This window comes from Stegostoma tigrinum, chromosome 7 (assembly GCF_030684315.1).
Source record: "Stegostoma tigrinum isolate sSteTig4 chromosome 7, sSteTig4.hap1, whole genome shotgun sequence".
Classification (NCBI taxonomy): domain Eukaryota; kingdom Metazoa; phylum Chordata; class Chondrichthyes; order Orectolobiformes; family Stegostomatidae; genus Stegostoma; species Stegostoma tigrinum.
This window is the reverse complement of record NC_081360.1, coordinates 10293336-10310118: the sequence shown is the minus strand read 5'-3', so window position 1 is coordinate 10310118 and position 16783 is coordinate 10293336. Positions and strand designations below refer to the sequence as shown.

Sequence of the window (16783 nt, the reverse complement as noted above, 5' to 3'; positions counted from 1 at the left end):
TGAAAAGTTGTTACATCCTTCATACATATGCATTTACAAGTGTACGTAGGGGGAGCCTTAGTGGCATTATCACTGGACTGTTAACACAGAGACTCCGATAATGTCCTGGAGACCCAGGTTCGAATCCAGCTGTAGCAGATGGTGGAATTTAACTTCAAACATATCTGGAATTAAGGTTAACCATGACCATGTTAATGATGACCATGAATCCATCGTCGGTTGTCAGGAAAAACCCACATAGTTCACTAATGTCCTTTGGGGAAGGAAACTGCTGTCCTTACCTGGTCTGACCTAGATGTAGCTCCAGACCCACAACAGTGTGGTTGACTCTTATCCTTTCTTTGGGCAATTAGAGATGGGCAATAAATGCTGGCCAGTGATGCCCTCATCCAGTGAATGAATAAGAAGATATTTGCTTATAGTCATTACACTGTTTGACCTTACTGCAGTAGTCACTGTATGGTCACTTAATATATTAATTATAAAATAAATTGTCTAATTGTACAGTGGTCTGTACATCAAGAATATAACACAGAACTTTCCAAAGGCATTGTGAAGGGACTGTACCAACTAATTTTAAAATACGTGGCACGAGGACACAGCAGTTAGTACTGCTGCCTCACGGTGCCAGGGACTTGGGTTCGATTCCAGCCTCAGGTGACCATCTGTATGGAGTTTGCAGATTCTCTCCATATCCATGTGGGTTTCCTCTGGGTGCTCTGGTTTCCTCCCACAGTTCAAAGATGTGCAGCACTAGCCACACTACATTGCCCATAGTGTTCAGGGATGTGCAGGCTAAGTCGATAAGTCATGGGAAATGTGGGGTTTAAAGGATGGGGGTGAGATTCTGTTTGGAGGCTCGGTGTGGACATGCTAGGTTGAATGGCCTGCTTCCAGACTACAGGGATTCTGTGATTCTATGAAAATATTTATGTCCATTATGTTAAAAAAAAACTGATGCCACTCTGCTTTATAACACTATGGTCTTTACATTACTCTCTAATATCCTGAAAATACATTAATGACTTTCCATCCAGTTACTTTGAAGTTTATGATTACACTGAATTTAGACTGAAAGTAATTCAGAAAATTATTTATGTCTACTTCTGATAAACATATGGGAAATAACACCTTATAAACCTCAAGCTTAATGTTAGAAATACACATTGGATCATGCAGAATCTGTAAAAAAAGAAACATTTCACATCAATGACCACCAACTGAAATTAAAAAAAAGGGCTGTTTTAAGTTAGATTTCCATCTCATCCAGTATTTTGCTTGACGCTTAACTTTACCAAGACAGATGATGCAAAATGTTTCATAAAATCTACTTTTGGAAAACAGTTCACAAAACAACATTCCAAATTCTTAGTAAATTTCTCACGAATTCTGAAGAATTAGTAAATTTACATCAAAATAAAGATATTATGAAGCATTGATTGGAGCTGAGTGTAAGATATTAGAATGAAACATACTTAGGCATTCTCATGTATAAAAGATGAATAACTTTAAAGAACAAATAAGAATGCTACTTTTTTTATTTATGAAGTGCTGCAAATCCCGTTTCTTAGCTATTACAGTATTCTCTTTATATGCAATTTCTTTCATGTTTTCATGCCATCTAAATTGAGTGGATTGAACATAATTTGCAGCAAGGATTTGTTACTTATGGTAAATTTTCCACAAATTACCACACCTTCAGGCAAGGAGAAATCATTCATTAATACAAAGGTATTATGTATTGAAATTAAAATGGAAACCTAAGCAGGTCCTATGAAATAGGAACACAAGCCTCAAAGGCATGTGACTTAGAGTGATTGAAATGTACAGCATGGAAGCAGACCCTTCAGTCTAACTCGTCCAGGCCAAACAGATATCCAAAATTAATTTAGTCCCATTTGCCAGCATTTAGTCCATATCCCTTTAATACTTTTCTGCTGATTTACCCATCCAGATGTCTTTTAAATGCTGTTTTTTAACCAGCCTCCACCACTTCCTTTGGCAGCTTATTCCATTCACGCACCACTTTCTGCATGAAAAAGTTGCCCCTTAGGTGTTTTTTAAAATCTTTTCCCTCTCACCTTAAGCCTATGCTGTCTGGTTTTGGACTCCCCCACCTTGGGGAAAAGACCTTGTCTATTTACCCTACTCATGCCCCTCATGATTTTATAAATCTTTATAACATCACCCTCAGCCTCTGATGCTCTGGGGAAAATAGCCTCTCTGAATCCTTTCAAGTTTCACAACATCCTTCCTATAGCAGGGAGACCAGAACTGCATGCTATACTCCAAAAGTGGCCTAACCAATGTCCTGTACAGCCATGCCATGACCTCCTAACTCTGACCAATAAAGACAAGCACACCAAACACCTTCTTCACTATTCTGTCTACCTGGGACTCTACTTTCAAAGAGCTACAAACTTGCACTCCAAGGTCTCCTTATTCAGCAACACTTCCCAGGACCTTCCCCTTAAGTCTTGACCTGATTTGCTTTTCCAAAATGCAGCACCTCACGTTTATCTAAATTAAAATCCATCTGCTACACATTGGCCCATTGGCCCATCTGCTCAAGACCCCACTGTACTCTGGGATAGCCTTATTTGCTGGCCACTACATCTCCAATTTTGACGTTACCTGCAAATTTACTGACCATACCTCCTATGTTCACATCCAAATCATTTATGTAAATACTGAAAGGCAGTGGACCCAGCACCAACCTTATGGCACACTACTGGCCACAGGCCTCCAGTGTGAAAAACAATCCTCCACCACCATTCTGTCTTCTACCTTTAGCCGGTTCTGTATCTAAATGGTTAGTTGTTCCTGTATTCCATGTGATCTAACCTTGCTAACAAGTCCACCATGAGGAACCTTTTCAAATGCCTTATGAAGTCCATATAGATCATATCCACCACTCTGCCCTCATCAGTCCTCCTCATTACAAAAACAGAAGACACTGGAAAAGCTCAGCAGGTCAGGCAGCATCTGCGAAGAACAAATCATAGTTAATGTTTCGGGTCCAATGACCCTTACTCAGACCCTCAGTCCATTTGTGAGGAAGACTCACCTGATCCGAAACATTAACTCTGATTTTTATCTTCGCAGATGCTGCCAGACCTGCTGAGTTTTTCCAGCAACTTCTGTTTTTGTTACTGATTTACACCATCTGCAGTTCTTTTCAGCTTTTAATCCTCTTTGTTACTTCTTCACAAAACTCGATCAAGTTAGTGATACATGATTTCCCATACACAAAGCCATGTTGACTATCCATAATCAGCCCTTGCCTTTCCAAAGACATCTAAATCCTTTCCCCTCAAGATCCCATCTAATGACTTGCCATCACTGATGTCAGGCTTGTCAATCTATAGTTCCCTTCCTTACCACCTTTCGAAGGAGTAACGTGAAGATTCAGACATCCACATTGTTCAGTTTGAAATGAATTTACCTGAAACGATCTACCTGTTTAAACAATCAATGTGGCTGTGCTATTGAATATTTAGGCCCAGCCTGCAATTAAGATTTTACAGAGCTAGATCTTTGCCTGTAAAATAATGATGTCTGAATGCTATCCACACTGTTAATATGTAAATTGGCCACAGCTTGAAGTAATGAAGAGATACCCTGTGAATTGTGAATCACTACAAGTTTTTGACTAAGTTGCACCACTCTGCCTTTGGTTTCACAGAAATCATTTTTTTGTTTAACCTATCCATAATTTTGATGAACTTGTTAAATTTAGACATTAATTCCTCAATAAACTTGCCACATGAATGTAAGCCCAGTACCAAACACTCTTTCCATTACATGGTCCTTGAGAATGATTGCCAATCAAGCTTGCCCCGAAAGTAAAGAGTTGAATGTAGAGTCTCATTCTTTCAGGTTATGACTTGCTTTGGGTGATCTTAAAAATTACAAACTTTGACTCACTATATATATTTTGCTTTTGTTTTTTTCATCTCCTGGTTAATTCATTCCCTCATACCCATTTTTTATGTTTCAGTGCTAGATCTGACTCTAACTCACCTGCTCAGCCCTTTCTTTGCTTTTTTTTCCCCAGTCCTTGCATCCTATTAGTTAAAGTGATACAAACTTGATTGCATTGCTCACCGAGGCTCCAAAAGTCCGGTTATTCTAGCTGTGGGGTAATCAGCTTGGACTTCTAGCAACATAGTGGGGAAAAATGTTTCAAATGGAAACATGGATCAGAAAGTGTAGTTAACAGGATCCAGCCTTACTGCTGCAAAGTCTATCCCTTTATAAACATTCAGCCCAAGTGACTAGTGTTTGTACTCCATACAAAACACCCTCACCCTATTTCATGTAACCTTGTCGGCATGCACTCCTGTTCATTTCTGCCACTGGTACTTATCTCGCTCTTCCGTAAAAGCACCTATGTAAGTCACTTCAGCTACTTCTTGCAGTAGCAAGTTGCACATTTTAACCACTCACTTGGTGAAGAGGTATTTCTTGGATTCTCTGTCAGATTTATTAGTTACCACCTTATTTCTACAATCTTTACTTTTGAACTCCCACAAGTGGAAACACCTTCTCTAAATCTATCACATCCATCTCTTCTAGATTTTCAAAATCACCTATTCACTCACCTCTTGGTATTCTTTTCCTAAAGAAAAAAAGCTGCAGACTGCCCACTTTTTTTCCCCATAGCTATTACGTGTCATTTCTTGAATCTGTGTAAATGGAATTTTTGCCTTCCTCAATGCCTCCAGAAACAAAGTGTATTTTGGAGACAAGAACTACGTGGTACACACAATTAAATATAGTTCAACTAAACCTCTTTGTAGCGTAACCTTTTTGCTTCTCAGGTTTGTTCCTTTAAAAACAAAGTTCTTTTTCAACCAGTTTAATACAAATCAAATCAGAACCAATAAAACAGTACAGGTGCAGAAGTCTAGGGGCCTGCTTCCTTGCACTGACCCTGAGAATGCAAATGGCAAACCACTGTTTACAAAACCTGAAATAGCTTAGGATAAAACATCAGCAGACAGTTAAAGACCTGCCTTTGGGCAAAACACTCAAAACATGACATAACATGAATGATTATAGTCAATGGGATTGAGAGAAGTCACCAATGGCAGATGATCCAAAATAAACCAAAAATTATTTAATCATTTTAAATGCTGAGGCAGGGCTCAAACATAACTTTGAATAAAAGTCAAATGTTGATTTGCTGGTTCTGATATTAGTTTCCAATTATTTACTTGCATTGTAATTGAATGGTAATGATTGACTGGATGAAGAGGTTATAATGACTTGAAAATTTGACTTCTAGGGGCATGTCAGAAATCAACATTTTGTCCAGTAAAGCTATAAAGTTGCTAAGTCATATCTGCAATGCATTGCTTTATAATTCATTTGACATAATTAATTGCAGTTTGGTTGTGTTTTTATTTATGCAACATGTTTTCAATTTTTAATTCTTACATTGATTGTTACAGGTTCACACTGTCGAATCTAGCAGCCTCAAAACTTTTGAAAAATTTTTTAACTCAAATTGGAATGCCTTAGCTCAGTGAACAGAGAGTATGCAGGAAAACCAAGCAATAGGATTGTAAAATACGATAGTTTAATGGCCATGTTGCTGCTGATACTAATTCACTTCTCCTCTATTGCATTGAATAACTCTCTTTGCTTTCCTTCACTTCCCTACATCAATACAACCTGTTGAAAACAAGAAAAGATTAATTAAAAAATGGCTAGGTTTCAAAGAACGCCAGTTTTTGGGTAGCTGGGTTTGAGCGTTCAGTGTACAAACACTAACAGTAGTAGGTCCAGCAGTGAAATCTGTTGTCACTACCACTGATAGCAATGACTGCTGGGTACAGACCGACAGATTGTATAAATAAATAATCACTGCAATAGTCCAACGGCATTGTAAATGGAAGATAGTATGAATCAATATAATGTCTTCCAACACCAGTGCCCAGTGAAAAGAATCATATTAATATAGTTGTGTTTCACCTTTCAATACTTAACTATGTATTTAGCTTAAACCCAAACTACTTGTTGGTCATATTTATCACATTTCAAATAACAAAAAACTAATTTTTATTCAAAGTGTTTAATTTTGCTTAGGAGGTATATTCTGCAAAAGCATTTATTCACTTTGAAGTTCTGTACTGTACCTTTTAAATGTGGTCCACGGGATGCTGGGGCATGCAATAAGTAGCCCACAAAGATTGAAATCTGGCTAGTCTCAACAATACTATGACAGTCTCAGTGCAATTGTAGGGCTGCAGATATTAACAACAGAATTAACTTTAGCAGATACTCCAAAACCTTAGATTAGCAAATACAGTCATTAACCAAGTGTGTTTCAGTGATCATGGGGACAATTTGTTTTCCTGTTTGCTTCATGTAAGCCTGTTTGTCAACAATTTTTCTAAAGATTGTATTGCACATAAAATCTAGTTGAAATCTTATCACCTGTCATTTCAACCGGGTATTTCAGATCGAACACCTTCGTACCACTTTCTCAAAAGCTCCTACAAGCTACTTCTTCCAGTTATACTTTTTCTGGGACATGTATTAATGGTAAGACTTTAAAGCTGCTACCATGGAAACAATGTCTGCCATGGTAATGCACCTGTTTTCCTGAACTCTGCTTTTGATCACAGGTGTGCAATCTTGCTTTTATGTGTTACAGGTGAACGGCCCTTCCGCTGCAACCAGTGTGGTGCTTCATTTACTCAAAAAGGAAACCTACTGAGGCACATCAAGTTGCATACTGGAGAGAAACCCTTTAAATGTCCTTTCTGCAGCTATGCCTGCAGGAGGCGAGATGCACTGACTGGGCACCTAAGGACGCATTCTGGTAAGTTCACATGGCTATGTGAATTGCAGCCTTTCTGCCTACGTTTGGTCATTGCAGGTCTCTAGCCGCAGTTTCAATCTTGTCAGGAATGGAAACCCCCAATGTTTCCCTGACTAATTAAGCATGCATAATATTATCCAATAAATATTTATGTAACATACAAGTGATCCATGTTGTTGTGAAGTATTGTGTACCTGGGTTAACTGGAGTTATCCAACTTTCAATTTGAAAAACGGAGAATGAAGTACCTTACAAAATGAACATTATATTTTAAGAAGGTACCACTTTAACTGGAGAAAGCTGCTGCAAATTCTGCCAAAGTGAGCATGATATATTGTAATAATTTCTAGTTTCTCTTTCTGTAGTTATGTTTGACAGTAAAGAACCATGTTGTTTTTAGGCATGATACTGTTTGATGTATTGCGCGGTTGAAGGTGGTTGCTTTATGGTACTTGTGCTTTCAACATTCTGAAGTATGAATCTGTAGGTTTTTCAATAGTTATGTAATTTTTAAAAATCATTTGTATATGGCTTAGTTTGACTTTTAGTTTGTTATTGCTCATATGGTGTAATGTAAAGTATCAGCATGTGAGGAATGCTATTTTAGCCTGTTTGCTCTTATGGAAGGAAATAATATGTTGTGTTCAGAGGTAGGAATTTTTTGGGCAGACACACATAACGTTTGGATTGCTGGCAGGTTCAGGATAATTCTTGATTCAGCTAGTTGCCTGGATTTGTTTGTTTTACAGTGCACATACTGCAACATTGCAATAAAGAATTATGCAATAATAAAGCTATTCAAACATGATAAATACCTTTATTCTTGTAATATTAATCATAATCTATGGGGGTACATTTTAGCCTTCATTTGCTGATGAAACTGAATGAGATGCCAGTTTTACACCTTGTCATATTACTGTCCAGTGAGATCAACAAAGTGGAAATTAAATTGGGTCTAAAACAAACATTGCACCTGATCCTGTCAGTGTCTGAATGGTAGTCTGTGTTAAAATTGCCTCCTAAATGTCTAAAATTTAACTTTTAACATAAAAATGAGTGAGCACTTCGCTCTTCTTGTCCTTACTTTTGTCCCTTTTTTTAATCCTATTTCCTCTGCTATTCTTTAAACAACATGGAGTTAGGTGAATAATTTGATCATTATTGTTTGTTAGCTTGGTCCCCATCCATTTCGAAGAAAAAAACAAGCTTTTTTTTAAAAATGTGAAAACATATCTAAAAGATCACTTCCTATCTAATATATTTATCTTTGCGAGTTTGAGAATGGAGCCATTGATGCCTTCCAATCTGTAATATGACAGCATTTGGATTTTTAAAAGAACTGAGCTCAGTATTTAATCATATGATTTTTGAAAGCTTAATTTAAGCAGATTATTTCAATTTGGTTAACAATAATGATTTTTTTTGCAGTGGTTTTATTAGCAGTTTTATATTTTCATTTTCATTCTAGAAATTTATCATTGTTAATTTGGCCTCAATTTGCCATCTCAAAGGTTACAATTACTGCCTGCCATTAAGTATTTCAGCCATTGGTTACAGTATTGTATAACATTTAAAAATTATTCCACATACTCTAGACAGAACCTTCCATCAGTTCCTGTTGCTTGCGTGAATGCACAATTCTCAACTTGTTCAATATGCATGTGTGAGAAGGATGGCAGAAGCTGTATTGTAAACAACAAATGCTGGAGTTCACATTGGATCAGGCAGCATCCATGGAGAGAGAGCAAACTAACATTTCAAGTCTAGATGACTCTTCATCAGAGCTGACGTGAGTGTGGAGGGGGCAGCTTTTATGCTGTTGTTGGGGTGGGGTGGTAAAGGTGGATTGAAGAGTGCTGGAGGAGAAAGGGTGTTGATAGTTAACAGGATAGTTATTGGAAAGTGAGAGTGGCAGAACAATGGTGAGTCTAACTGCCTGATGGAAAGAAGAGGCAGTCCCACTGGGGTGGGGGCCGGGGAGAGAGGACATGATGACAGAGAATGTAACGAGTAAAGCTCAAAGAATGGCAAGAAATGGGAGTTCATTCACAGTTTGAAGGTGTTGAACTCAAGGCCAGAAAGTTATGAAATGCCTATTCTGAAGATGAGGTTTTGTTCTTCCAGTTTGTGCCAAGATTCACTGGAGCACGACAGCATGTCAAGGACAGATGAGTGGGCATGTGAGCAGGACACTGTGTTAAAATGACCGGCTATGGGAAGATCAGAGTCATGCTTGCACACAGATTGGAGGTGTTCTGCCAATTGGTCACCCAGTCTGCGTTTGGTTTCTCTAATGTAGAGTAGGCCGCATCTTGTGCAGTGAATACAATACACCATATTGGAGGGGGTACAAGTAAAACGCTGCTTTCCATCTGAAAAAAATTGTTTACGCTCTTGGATGGTGAGCAGGTAGGAAGTGAAGGGGCAGGTATTGCATCTTCTCTGGTTACATGGGAAGGTGCCATGGGAAAGGGGGCATGATGTTAGTAGCCGATGAATGGGCTTGGGTGTCCTGGAGGAAATGATCCCTGCAAAATGCAGACCGGGGAGTGAGGGGAAAATATGTTTTGGGGGTGACATTTTGCTGGAGTTTTCTGAAATGGCAGCGAATGACCTTTTGAATGCAGAGACTGGTAGGATGAAAAGTGAGGACAAGGGGGACCCAATCATGTTGTCAGTGATGGGAAGGGGCAGAGGTGGATTCATGGGTGATAGGTCAGAAGTAGTTGAAGGCCCTTTCAACCACAGAGGCTAGGAAACCACAGTCATGGAAGAGGGAAGCCAATGCTGTATTGGAAGGTGGCATCATCTGAACAGATACGATGTAGGTGAAGGGGAATGGGAGAATGGGATGGAATCCTTGCAGGACATGGGTGGTGAAGAGCTATAGTGAAGGTAGCTGTGGAAGTCAATGGCTTTGTAGTGGACGACAGTGGATAGTTTATTCCCTGAAATGGAGGCAGAGAGGTCAAGGAAAAGAAGAGAAGTGTCAGAAATGGACAATGTGAAGATTATCAAGGAGTGGAAATTGGAGGCAAAATAAACAAATTTTTCAAGCTCCTGGCTGAAGCCTGAAGCAGTACTGAAATAGTCATTGATGTATCGAGAAAAAAGTTGTGGAAGGGGGCCAGCATATGACTGGAACGAGGATTGTTCCACATACCCCATGGAGAGGCAGGCAAAGCTGGGATCCAAGCGGTTGCCTATAGCCATTCCTTTGACTTGGCAAAAGTGAGGTGAATTAAAGCAGAAATTGTTCTGTGAGAGAGCAAGTACAGCCAAGCCGAGGAGAGTTGGTGGTGGATGGGGATTGTTCAGGCCTGTGCTTGAGGAAGAAGATGAGAGCTCTCAGACTATCCTCGTGGGGAATGGAGGTATAGTGAGATTAGACATCCATGGTGAACAAGAGGCGGTTAGGGCCAGGGAACTGAAAATTGTCAGTATTGTGGAGGGCACCAGAGGAATTCCGCATGTAGGTGGGCAGGGTCTTGAAATGTGGAAAGACGATGGAGTCAAGATAGGAGGAAATGAGCCAGGTGGGGGAAGAGCAAGCTGATACGATGACACCACCAAGGCAATCTGGTTTGTGGATTTTGGGAAATACATCAAAGTGGGCTGTCCCGGTTTGGGAGACAGTAAGGTTGGAGGCAGTGGTAGGAAGATCTCTGGACGTAATGATGTCAGTGACAGTCCTGGCAACAATGGCTTAATGTTCGGAAGTGGGCTCATAGTCTGGGGGAGGTAGGAAGAAATATCTGAAAGTTGACATTGAACCTCCACAATGTAAAGATCAGTGTCTCAGACTACAGTGACACCTCGTGTATTTTGGCAGACAAGAGGTTCTCGTCGTTGCTGCCATCTTCTGGGACCAAAAGTGCGGGCAGCATACTTAATGTGCCCAGCCATTCACTCACTCCAAGCTAGAAACATCACTGCAGCCTGGGTTGGACATTATGCTCCTGCACATGTCACTGGCAAGCTTAGTGGCAGCATGGTTCAGTGATGCCTCACTGCAGGTTGTGCTCCTTCTTCTATTCCCCAGTTATGAGAGCAGGAAGCCTTCCCATCAGGCATAGGCAGACAGGATAGAGATTGCAGCCCAGAGAAAAATCTGGCTCCAAAGCAACTCAAGGGTGAGCAATCCCCCATGTTCCACAAAGGTAAGTGCAACGAACTTTTATCACAAAGTGACAGTCGTAGGACCATCATGAAATCTAACTGTGCCCATTTAGAGAGATGTCAAAGAGGAAGATAATGTGCAAGCCTCAGCACCAGATGGAAAATGTGTACTGAGGATGTGCTGGTCACCTCTTACTATCAGTTTTCTACTGGTTTCAAGCCAGTACAGTTCCTGTTCATATACTGGGGTAGGCTCAGGAGCTGGCGTTGGCATGCATTCTCATGAAGTGCTAATGCACAAATACAGATGATGTTCAATTATTTGCTTTGTCTATCTGCAGAAGAACAAGCATAATAAGAGGGAGTGGGCTCGACTGGCAGAAGGATGGAAGATATTCAAATCCTCAACCCGTTTGAGGAGGAGGCCACAGAGCTGGAAGTGGGCGATGTGACTGTGTCTGCACTCAGGGAGAAATAGGCCAGTGAAAATACCTGCAGTCTGCTATTGTCTGATGGGTCAACAGAGTAAAGCTGTTTAGATAAGACAGTGCACATACCATCAACTAAATCTTTCTTTTCACTATTCTAGGCAGTAAAAACCAATGGAAGGGGAAAAAAAGAGTAGGCAGCCTTACCCTATCTGCAATCTACACCCTCCTCAAGTACCATCTTTACCACCACCTTTGAGGTTGATATCTCCTAAACTTCAGAGAATGTACTAGTGTGATGTTCACCTGCACCTTCCACCAGCACATTCACCTTTGTGGATGCACATTCTAGATTAGACTTAAGGTCACAAATGGTGAACATATCACTGAATGACACCAGCTAACCACTGGTAGAGGGAATGACAGCTGAGTTCTCTGACACTTACTTGGAAGATTGCTGGAGACCATGCCCATGGTGACCACCATACTGATTATAAAATCAGCCGTGATCTGATTTAATGGCAGAGCAGAATTGATGTGTTGAATGGTCTACTTCTGTTCCTGTGCCACACAGCCTTATGGCATTATAGACCTCAGTGCAGAGAATGAATCTCTGAAGATGGAGAGATAGACAGCGGAATATCAGGCAGAGCTGCCAAGACCATTTGCAATTTTTAGCCTTAGATGGAGCAGGCCTTTCAACCTTTGTCTGATGTCCTGGCTCTGTGTGCCAACACTTCTGTCTCCATAGAAAGGATTGTAACTGCCTTGGAAACCCAGGTTCAGCAGAACACAAGTAGCTGTCAGTTATGGGCTTGGATCAGTGCTCCGTAACAGTAGCCATAGTGCACTGGACCTAAAGCAAGGCAAATGAGAAATGAAGTATTCAAACTCCTTCCAATGCCAGTTTTTTTTCAAGGATTCAGGGATGTGCTCTTGTACACTAGAAGAAGGAGGAGCACCCAGCTAGACATTCTGGACACTTTATCTCAGGACATTTCAGAGCTCATGCCAGTGATCTCATTACCTTCACTAAGTCATATCAAGGGAAGTGTTCCAGCGTGTGTGCAGGAGACTCTCAGCAAACTGGAACCTTCAAGGACAAGCCCCAGAGAATGGGTAACAAATTCATCACAGTTCAGCATAACTTATGACAGGCTGTCTCCACTTCAGCCATGGTGGTTTGCCCAAGACGTTAACATAAGCAAAGTAAAGCAGTTGAGCATATGAGTGCATGGGTGTTCAATCAATTAAAGTAGTTTTCACTGCAGTAAGTGTAGTTGCACTGCTTGTATGTTTGGTGTCGTCTTATTACCTGTGATGATATGGTTTTAGTGAATTTAAAATTGTGGAGCATTTTCTCCATTAGAATGTGATGATCCCAGGCAGGGATTTCCAAAGCCAGGGGACTTTGTAACAAAATAAGAGGCATCCAGTAAACAATCAAGGTGTGCAGGACATCTTTCTTTCAGGGAACTATGTTTGGAAGTTTCCCACCCAGAAAGTGGAGGCACAATGAGAATGCTTAACTACAAAACTTGGTAGTTCAAGAAAAGAAAATGTAAAGGAGTGTAAGAATTAGAAGGTAACAAAGTGTGAAGCTGGATGAACACAGCAGGCCAAGCAGCATCTCAAGAGCTCTGATGAAGGGTCTAGGTCCAAAATGTCAGCTTTTGTGCTCCTGAGATGCTGCTTGGCCTGCTGTGTTCATCTAGCTTCACACTTTGTTATCTTGGATTCTCCAGCATCTGCAGTTCCCATTATCCAAGAATAAGAAGGTGTTGTGTCAGAAGATCAGCCATGAATCAGGAGAATGCTAGAGCATGTTCGAGAGTCCCAATGGCCTACTCTTGCTTCTTTTTCCTATATTCACCTTAGAGTTCTCAATTATAATTCCTGTAATTTTTCCTGCCACTGTGCAGCCCTCCAAAGCTATTGCGCAGTAGTGACTTCCCGAACCGGATGACATGCATGGAACATCTAAGTGACTGCAGAGGGAACATTAGATTTCAACAATGTCTTGTCACCATTTAAAACAGGTATCAAGATAGTGTATGCACATCCAGGCCAAATCAAGACAGTATATGGCTTTCATTGCAGAATGTGTATGGCTTGCTTGAGCCGAGGGCCACAATCACAGTCATGATTTCCGTCAAGCTCCCAATGTTGTGCAGGTTCTGTTGCAAGTAATTTATGTAAGATCTGTTTCTTTACTGATTGATGCATGCAGGGTATTATGATTACAGATCCAAATCTTGAAGTACTGCGGATATTATTAACTTTTAATTAGTTAAAAGAGGACTGTTAGTAGTAAAATCAAAGACTGAAAACATTAATTATGTGCCGTGTGGCAAAGTTCTATGTGGGACTCATTGAAGTTTGGCTGGCAGATACAACATTCCAACAGAGAGGGCGTCACATCAGGAAGAAATAATGAGGACGTTGAGAATCACTTCTTTCTTTAACAGTATGCAGTTGCAGATTTTTTTTGTTGTTTTGTCCTTCCAGGCATGTGCAAAAGAAGGTTAAAAACTAACTACAACCTTGGCCTGTATGTACTCTTGGTATGCTAGTTAACTGAAGTTCATTTGTACTAGTCTGGGTTTGAGTGCCGTTGCACTGTGAAGGTCATAGTTGAAGAACCATCCTCTAGTCACCGCTGTATTTCAGGTAATGGGATTCTCTTGCCCTGAATGGTAAAAGCCAACTGGCCAGCAATTTGGTCAGAAGGGAACAGAACAATAGAAGAACTCTTTTGGTCTGCAATAGTTGCTGGCTAGCCACCAGAAAAATGATATAAGGCAGAAGTATTTCAACTGATTGTGCAGCCAAGAATCCTAAAATTGTATGTTCAATTATTAACCCTCCACTTTGTATTCTTTATCAACTGAAGAAGTGGCAAATAAAGAAGCATTTCATCCTGGTCTGGTCATAACAAGTGACCCAGAGAGACTAGTCTGTATGACTTTTAGAAGTTATCATTTTATTGGGCTCACCAGTAATTCCTAATTGTGTGTGTGTGTGTTGAATTGGTGCTTCTGTATTTACTAACTGATAAACTCAGTCTTTTGTTAACTGCAGAAAGTCTCTCTACTTTGGCTACTGTCAAAACATAGTGATTTTGTCATCCGCATGACATCCGTAAGGGAGGGATTCTTTTTCAAATGAGCATATTTGAGACCAACTGAGGAGATGGGTCAATAAAGAACGAGGTGCCAGTTCGTTTCTTCTAACCTGGGACCTTAATTTGAAATATCTGTTTGGAATCATAATATAGGAAACAATAGCCTCCCAGTCAGCAGATATTGAAAAAGAAAGCTGTAAAACTGAAATATCAGTAGCTTATTAGGCTTGGAATCTGTTGACTTTTAGATTATCATGAGCCTATGTGCCTTGTCTCACCACTTTCCTGTGTTCTCCCTGGCCATGTCAATAGGGAACTTCTCGGCCCCTGTCACGACTCTCATCTGAGCCCACTATCTCTTCTACCACTAAAACGTCTTCCCCTGCTTTGATGAGTGAGATTGTACAAGCTGCAGTAGTCAAGAATAAGGCAAGACACTTGTAGGGAACAGTGAAGTGCTCCACTTGAGTGATACAAGCTCATTTTCAGTAGGCCAGTCATCTCAGTCGTAGTCCTTGAATAATCATGGACAGCATTGTACCTCTCCTCCATGGTGCTTTCTTAACTGGTGTCTTCTAGCTCTTCTAAGAGTAAACCTGTCTTCCAGCGTCGACCCTGCACTCTGATGTGTCAAAGACTTATTACCACCTGTGAGTTGTTGAGAATGTAGGGACTCATTAGAACTCCCAGGCTGGCATTATGAAATTGGATGATTTGATACGATCACATATCAGCTGAACGTTCACAGGAAATCTTTCTGTTGATGAAGACAGATTGTTTATCCCAGCAAACACTATTTGCTATATGTGTCCAGCCCGTGTACCTGCAGGAATCCTTGCAGTAAATCCCAGTGTTTTGCTTGCCTCCTTATGGAACTTCACAAATTTATGTGCTCTTTATTGACAGCATCTGTGACCTCCTCAATGCATTTGCAAGTGAGTGGTTGCGATACCCCACAAAAGTCCCCAGGAGACCCCTAGAATGAGCTACTGGCAAAGACGCAACCACTATGGGATCATGTTTTCGTCATTACAGCTGAAGTTACCTTCCAACATTTGGCATATTTATGCAACAATTTCACAGGACATTTTAAGGCACCTTCTGCATTGCTTCTCATTCAATTGAAGGTAGCTGCATTGCCTCTTAGACAATAAAATCAAGCTAAATCAAATTTCTGGGGGACTACCCACAAATTCAAGTGAGTGGAGCTTCCAAATAAATGAGGAAGATCAAATGAAACCTGATTTGCTGGTAAATGTGCTCAAAATGAATAAAAATAAAATAGCTACACAATAAATGTGTGAAAAATGTCTTTACTTTTTGATTTCTTCCCACTGCCTGATCTTGTTCCGATAAAAACTTTGAATATTGTGAATTATCTTCCGAAAATATCAGCATTTTTTGTGTCTGAAGAGTACCATGCAGAAAACAGTCCACAATGTAATTAGCACAGTCAAACATAAGATCATAAGATATAGGAGTGGAAGTAAGGCCATTCGGCCCATCGAGTCCACTCCACCATTTAATCATGGCTGATCGGCATTTCAACTCGACATGTTTTCATACTGCAGTGTATAACATTTGTTGGGTTTTGCTGCTTCAGTTCTTTCCTGTAGGATTGGACTGGAAATGAGAATGTTCTTTTGCTGCGTTGCCATGAACCACATTAGCAAAATTTCTTTCATGTTGGGATAGACAGCTGTTCTCAATCTCCTCAGTACTAGCAGGAAGGTCTGCCTTCAGACGTTTCCAAGATATTCACTTTGTGCTTCAGAATGGTTGACGCACTCAATGGTGGTCTCTCCCACTCCTTAATGATATCTGTTTTTCACATCACACCACAGTTTTCCATTTGCTGTATCAATTTTACTTGGTCTCCATTGTCAGCACTTTCAACTGTCTCAGATTCAGCCATACTCAGCCAACATCTTTTCACAAATCTCAATGTTGAACAGTGGCTTGCCTGTGACTTTGCACTCTGATGAAGCACCATGGAAAGAAGACTGAAGAAGAGAAATACCAGACTAAAAACGTTAACTCTGTTTTTCTCTCCACCATTGCTGCCAGACTTACTGAGTTCCTCCAGTGTTCTCTGTGTTAATATCTGTCCTCCGTTTCTACTTTCTCATCTAACCTCATATAGTCTATCCTGAGGTGACAAACAAAAGAGCTGTTTGCTGCAATAAATTCATGTGCATGGCGACACAAATCTGGGGAGTACAGTATTGAAATGTACTCCAGAGACCTCTAATGACGATTGTATCTACCTTGCTCTGCCAT

At 40.4% G+C, this 16783-nt stretch overlaps 1 protein-coding gene across 10 annotated transcripts in view; it reads left to right on the top strand.

Annotated features, from left to right (window-relative positions):
* LOC125453796 (zinc finger protein Helios-like) overlaps positions 1-16783 on the top strand; it is a 231551-nt gene that overhangs the window by 148794 nt on the left and 65974 nt on the right. For all 10 annotated transcript variants that reach the window (XM_059647043.1, XM_059647047.1, XM_048533748.2 and 7 more), the window contains one exon: positions 6665-6832. In XM_059647043.1, coding sequence (XP_059503026.1) covers positions 6665-6832 — 168 coding nt within the window. The remainder of the gene's footprint in view (positions 1-6664; positions 6833-16783) is intronic.